Raw genomic sequence first — 7,268 nt, 5'->3', positions numbered from 1 at the left:
AGTAATAACTCTCAGTGCCTGAACTGGATCCTGTATTTGGATCATAGTTTGCTGGCTGAGGCAAAAATCTGTAACTTTATTTCATTGCAGAAGCCAAACGATGAAGAATTTCCTAATTATAGGAACGGGTGGGATTCTGTGTTGCAGAGGGAATCTACTTGAAAAGCAATTTAAGTGGCTGAAAACAATATAACAGAAAAGTTTACAAACCACAGTTAGATTTTATTCATAATATTGTAAAAGAATACATTCTTGCATTATTCAAAGAGGGCTGTATTTGTAGCTGTGACAGAATTCCTCTGACTGTATGTCAGTGTTTAGAGGGGTGTGAATGGCAGTGTGTGTGTATAAATGTCTTCAACCCTGTGAATGTGTAGTGATGCACATTTTTGTGAACATCCTCTTAAAAAGATCCGGTTAGCCCATTTCATTAGTCAGTGACTGGACAGGCCTCAGTGAGCCCATCGGGCTTTATTAGTTCATGCTGCTGTGGGTAGACACACATCACAGAACTTGCACATAAAAGCAAGTGAGGAATGTTAAGACGCCCTCAAGACAGGCAATTTCTCACTTTAATTGTTTGATTTTTGTAGCTTTTCAGTTTTAGGATAAGTCTGAAATAAGAATATAAAAGCAATAGGGTTTGGGTTCTCTGGACCCTTTGGTTCTCAAAATTCAAAGCTTTGGTTGTTAAGACCTGGGGGAAATAGCAATTAAAATCACTCAATACACTCAAGATAAATTACACTAATGGAAAACAAATGCTGCATCAAAACAAATGCTAAAGATATAGTCTCCACATAGAAGTACATCTCTTGTGTGTGTGTTTATATCTCAGTTAAACTCCAATTTGCTTAGGAACTAACTAACTGATGTTGGAGGGCGTGAAAATCTGGAAATCTAAGAATTGTTTGGTAAAACCTGGTGCTGTTTTAGGCAGGAATACACAACAAGTTTTAAGAAGTCAGGGATTCAGACTTCGATATTTCTATATGAAAACTCAAAATGTTATTTTAGAATCAATATGAGCAGCATTAATGATTACCACCTGTATTATATGTGCCACCTGCTTTTACAGCAGGCATTTTTTATTTGTTCTTCCCAAAACCTGTTTTTTTGTTTTAACTTGTGCACTACATTAGTAGATATGTGACCACCTGGAAGTAACAGCCACTTTCAGTCAACCCAAGTACAGTATCTACACTGTACCTCTTCACTAAACCAACCAGAGGGTATTTCGATAAAGCTTTGTAAAGCTTTATTTAGCCTTTATCAATATTCAAAACTTTCCTCAGTAAATTATCCTTAAAAGTCATTTTTGACCTGCTTCGCGGCTGCAATAGGAGCTAATTTCAAATCCACTCTGCATCAAGGTATATGTACGGTCTACAAGCAAATTTCTCTAACACCTAAGAGGTAAATGTCTTCCTGTACACATGCTAAATCAAATAATTATAATGGCAGGTGATAACTTTAGCTTTCAGTCTTCTATAAATGTCAAGGTACTGGGCAGTCATGAAAATGGCCAAATTAAAGAGTTTTTAACAACTTGCTCACAGCTACTATTCTTTGCATTTGTAACATCAAAACATAATTCTAATCACAATCAACTGTTTATCTCCAACCTCTGGTGTATGTAGAAAATACATTTAAAAGGGCAGTTATTACTTTTATTACTCACCCTGTCCTCCTCCTCTCTGAGGTCAGGCATGGTGCTGATACACAAGCTAACAACAGTGACAGCAACCATGATCACTGACAAACAGGCGAAGATCTTCCCTGGTAGGCCTGACTGAGGATTCTCCACCATATCTCTCAGCCAGTTCATCACTTTCCTGTATTTTGTTTCCTCCACTGGGACTCGCTGCATGGCGTTTCTCTGCCTACGCTCCTCCTCCCGTCTCTCCTTCTCATGCACCTCCTCGATGCGTGTGTACATCTTTCTCTTGCAGCAGCGCTCCATGTAGGCCATCTCGACCCCCCAGTAGTTCAACTCGTCATGCAAGGACAGGACACACATCTCTCGCAGAAGCCGTAGTTTCCCTGCTGCCAAGAAGTTAAGGATGACTTTAAAGGCAGATGGAGAGCGGTCAAAGAAGAACTCCTTCCTGGCTTCATCATAGTCGTCACATACGCTGGCAATTTCCTCAAGTGACCGACAGCCACAGAGGCGACCTAGTCTTGTGAGGGGGAACTGCTGGAGAGTGGTCCAGGGGAAGGTGTAACGATTTCCACCCACATTAATCACAGCCAATAAGGTATGGTCAACGGAGACAAGGTCTTCTGGCCTGCGGATAAACTGTGCCCTCTTGTAGTACACTCCCTGGAGGTAAAGAACGAGGCATTAGAATTTGACACAGAACCACACCCACCAGCTTAGTTATCAGATGCACATCAAATCCGTGTTGGACTCCACATTAATTTTGAGTGGCATAGCTACAACAAAGTGTCAAATGCTTCTCAGAGAGTTTGGTCCAAATTGGCATTACTGCATTAGAAAGTTGCTGCAGATCAATCAGCTAACATCAATGGTCAGAACCTCCTGCTCCATTTAAGAAACCAGTCTGAGCTTATCTGAGCTTTGTGAGATGGAGAATTATCCTGTTGGAAGACGGCAATAGAACAGGAGTCCACTCTTGCCATGAAGGGATGGACCTGATCGGTATCAACACTCAGGCAGTCTGTTAACTTTTGTTGGTACTGTGGTGATAAAGTCATACCAAGAATACCTTCTGTACACTATGATACCACCAACAGCCGGAGTCAGGGATACAAACTAGGATGAAGCCAGGCCTTCATGTTGCTTACACCTATTTCTGACCCACCATCTGAATTCTACAGTCGAAATCTGCTGCTGTAGCACATCTGCTTATGAGGTTTTATGTTTTAGGGCTGTTTTTGGTAACACTCTTGTTAATAACAGAGGTATCGAGAAAAACCTGTGGGCTTTGGAGCTACTGTTCTACTGTTTTCTATCATATGCAACTGCTCTTCCCTAAGATCTACAATTTTTGTTTTTTCAGAAAACTTTTCATAAACCTAAGACCTGGTTTAGGGTTAAAATTCCAGTAGATTCCTCTTCAGAAATACCTAGCACCAAAAACCGTCATACTCTCAAAGTAACTTCTTTTTCATTATGCTGCTAAGTTTAACTTCAGCAGGGCATATTCATCACCTTCATAGTAGCAATCTAACACTTTTAATTTGTGCCGATTAGCTGTTTTGAGTAAAAGAGCATGGCAGGAGTACCTTATAATGTGCCTGATAGGTGTGTTATTCTACTTTCATTTGGGGAAGTTTTGACATTAACATACCTTGATGGTCTCAGTTTCTGGAATTTCAGTGAAGATCCGATCCAGACTGCTGTCATCGCTGACCGAAAGATTGCTGAAATCATGGTTGGTGTTGCTGATGATGGGCATGGCAGCATTTGGAAGGCTCGCTGCTCCACAGCGGGCCAATCAGAGCAGGATAAGAACAGGAGTCTTTGGAGGCCAAAGTCTTTCTACACTTCTAACCAGAAGGTTTATTTCAGCCTTCAGTGATCTTAATTAAAGATCAAAATATGTAGCCAAAAGAGAATCGGGGGTAGTACTGATGTCTCTAATCAGCTAATTTCTAGGTGACTTGTATCTAATAGCTGCAACAGATGAGTCCGACGAGTCAGGAAGGCAGGCAAGTGTCCAGGTCCACTGTGTTGCCCTAACAGGATTATGAAGGGCACAAAAACATGATGGCATCATGCAGACGCTGGAAGAGGAATAAGTAGAAAGAGGTCAGAGTGGGTCCTGATTAAACAGTCATCAATAAATCCCTAACAATGACAGGCTGGAGTTTGTCAGCCATAAATAGCTTCCCATGCTGACATGAGGATACAGTAAATTCATTTAACCACAAATCAGGATCCAATGAAGACAGCCTGACTTGTTTAGTTAGAGTGGGTGATAAAGGAAAAGAACATTCAATAGTGTTGTTCACACTAAGAGTAAATTAGTGGCAGCTTTCCTCCAGACAGACTCTGAATCACAGTTTAGAGGAGAATCTTACTGCCAATTTAAAAGCTCTGAAACTTATTGGCACAGTTAGATGTTTCGCTTCCCACATTACTTTGTTGTGCAAATGCACTAAACAGTTCTTGGTCACAATGTGAGTGTTATTCTGCCAATGTTCCAGTCCAACTGCCTTTAACCTTAAACCCTGTCTTTTATTCTCACATTTTGCAACTGAAGCCTAAAATCATCCATTTGAACTACAATTGATTTTGCACTCTGCGGCTATTGCACTGGGCATCAACAATTTCCAATGTGAGGGAATGTGAGGTCACCTTTAGGAAAATAAATCTTCATTTTCTTCCCCTTTGTTATAACTTGTAGTTTGTTTAGACTGAGAGAGCAGCTTGTGAATAAAATCAACATTTGACTCTGGCCTCAGCCTCTCAGTTTAAAAATTTATGCACATACACTTTTTCCTGATCTAAAAAAACAACAGTTTTCCGCCACTGTGACTCCTGCCTCACAACATTTAAGGGTCAACATCATCTTCCCCTACCAGATCAGTTCCCCTACCGATCTGTGCTGCTTGGAGTCCTGCAAGTCCACTCTCTTCCTGTCCATGCTACACTGTAAACCTGAATAGCTGAATAGGTTATCAGAACTCAAAAATGTTGAAGCAATTAGTTCGCACAACGTTACTGAAGCATCCATGCAATACCTAAGTCAGATGAATTATTAATATGTTGAGGGGCATTAGAGGAACAACATGCAGCAATTACCATGCTATTTATTTCAACACACAACTCTATTTGATAGCAATCTGACAACTATAAATCTGCAATCTAGCAACATTGAACAGTCCTCATTGAATCCAATTGCATCCTCTCTTATGGTGTGGAAGCATTAATCACACCCATTACCAATACTATGTCAATAGGCTCTTATTACAATTTGCACAAGTACTTCCTTATTAAAGTAAATTGATAAGCTTAATTAAAACACAATTAATCACTTTGAATTTCCAGGTTTAGTCAGATATTCATATCACAGAAAACAGAACAACAAATCAGGCTCGCGTCTGTATATGCAAACAATGGTAAAATAAGGTCAGAATTCAAATCCAAATGAACTTTGCATTTATATCAAGAGAGAAGAACAAGTCTGCTGTCTCTGACCATATTAACCACAGGCATCAAATGTGTGAATGCATAGAGCAGACCAACCAACGAGGCTTCACTAACTCAGATCCTACAGGATGAGATCCTTCACTGAAGGAACCAATAAATCATGCTGCTCATATCTGGTTTCCCCCTCAAAGAAGAGAAGCTCATGATAAAGTGCATATTAATCAGTCCTTACTCTACAGACTTGAAGTTTTCTTGAGAAAAGTTCAATAAGAAAGATATTTTTAGCACGCTATTCTTAGACGCTGTTTCTACAGATAGGGACACAAAGGACAGGATTAAAGACGCTGCATCAGGATGTGTTGGAAAGAAATTTCAGGCAGAAATTAATTAACTATGTGCGTTCTTATTTAGCAAGTCACACCTTGGTCCTCCTTGTGGAGGATTACCAATAGAATAGGCAGTAACTATAACTTTGGCAAGTCACATACCTTTCAATGAATGCCAGGTAAAATAGTTTATACTTGATTTTGTATGGTTGTTTGCTGCAAAACATTACATGGAGAGGATGTGAACTGTGCCGAATCAGAACATTATTGCTGGAATCTGAGGTAATACACACACACAAAAAAAAAAATACTGCAACCGTTTTTGGCATTAACTTAATCATATTTGGTTACTTTAACACAAGTTTTTTAAATTTTAACAGGGTAGGATATAAAACAATTGTGTTAAAGTAACCTAATATAATTAAATGTCAAAGGCAGTCGCATTATTTTTTTTTAGTGTAACTGTACCATTTTCTACTAAAGATTATAACCAACTACATTTCAGTTTGAAATTGTTTCAAAGCTCAGAGGCTGAAATGCTTCCTGAAGAGATATTTGTAAGACTATTTTAATTATGTTTAAATAAGCTTTATAAATCGAGTTTTTCTGTGGTGTAAAAAAAATGTATGACTAACTAATGTTTAAACATTGTTTAACACTAACAATCTTTGCCTGTAAACCAACTGGTTCAAAATAGTTTAAATGGTCAGCCTTTAACTCAGCTGTACAACTAAATAAAATACTCAGTGAGAACCACTTTATGTGATGAATTGGTACAAATCGCCCTTCCTCTAAGTAATGCCAAAGCTCCATTTACTGTAAAGGTGATGCGACAGAAACGCTCTCTGCAGAGATCAGCCAGCTGGAACTTATGGAGCACAGCTTACCATTTTGTGTCCCGCACTCATCTCCTGATGTCCGAATGAAATCTGAGGGAAACCCCTGTATTGCTGCGTGATCCCACCGCAGCCTCTTCAACTCCGCATCCGTCTGTCAGCCGGCAGCCTCAGGCGCCTCGTGCCATCAGGAATGAGGAGGAAATCCCTGACATCTGCATCTTCCAAGCTGAAGGGAGGTGCGCAGCCGGTCTGAACGCAGAGGTGGTAGGAAACAGGTGAGGGTCGGTGCGCTGAAAGTGTCCCGTTCCAGCCCACCCAGCGGTGCTACGGGAGGGGGGGAGGCATAGGGGAGGGGAGGGGGAGGCAGCTTGGAGCAGCTGTGCTCAACACCGGTGCCCCGAGTAGCTGTTCAAGTTTGCGTAAAGGTGATGGAAGGCGCAACGGTAACCAGAGACATCCGGAGTTCATCTGACCAAGAGGTTTAATTAGAAGTAAAGGCGGCGAGTGTCTCCTGGGGTCTGCGGGATAAATCTGCTGATGGATGGATTCTGTGGAATTCAAGGACACAGAGGAGATGTTGCGCTCTTTGTTTATATCCCTCAAAGCATTGTGCGCAACAGGGGGCGCGGTTTCCTCTGAAAATAATGTGCAAAATGGAAAGAAAAGAAGAAAAGTCTTTACAGAACACATTTTCTGTAGGGCTAAATTAGAAGATGTTATATTGGCTTATTAAATTTCGGATTTAAAAAAAAACTACATAAAAAGAAATATCAATTCATTAACTAAAAATCAAATGTAAATATCCAGCATTTATGGTAAGAAGGCTGAACAAGGAAATATTTGAACAGGGTTAACTTTGATAACATGGATATCAAACTGAGTGGGCAAGGTTTTAACTGACAAGATTGGCTTTGAGCAAGGAAGGAAAGGAAAGGAAAGGAAAGGAAAGGAAAGGAAAGGAAAGGAAAGGACAGGACAGGACAG

General features: G+C 40.3%; 1 protein-coding gene across 2 annotated transcripts in view; it reads right to left on the bottom strand.

Annotated features, from left to right (window-relative positions):
* Window positions 1-6,849, bottom strand: part of kcng4 (potassium channel, voltage gated modifier subfamily G, member 4) — a 33,806-nt gene extending 26,957 nt beyond the window's left edge. The window contains exons 1-3 of one of the 2 annotated variants that reach the window (XM_015374071.1): window positions 6,333-6,849; window positions 3,315-3,750; window positions 1,682-2,323 (exon numbers count right to left, since the gene is read on the bottom strand). In XM_015374071.1, coding sequence (XP_015229557.1) covers window positions 1,682-2,323; window positions 3,315-3,422 — 750 coding nt within the window. In that variant the 5' untranslated portion in view covers window positions 3,423-3,750; window positions 6,333-6,849. The remainder of the gene's footprint in view (window positions 1-1,681; window positions 2,324-3,314; window positions 3,751-6,332) is intronic. The other variant, XM_015374072.1, reaches the window with a different exon arrangement.
* Between the last annotated feature and the right edge of the window lie 419 nt (window positions 6,850-7,268).

This window comes from Cyprinodon variegatus, unplaced genomic scaffold (genome assembly GCF_000732505.1).
Source record: "Cyprinodon variegatus isolate N-32 unplaced genomic scaffold, C_variegatus-1.0 Scaffold97, whole genome shotgun sequence".
NCBI lineage: Eukaryota > Metazoa > Chordata > Actinopteri > Cyprinodontiformes > Cyprinodontidae > Cyprinodon > Cyprinodon variegatus.
This window is presented reverse-complemented; position numbering and strand designations above follow the sequence as displayed.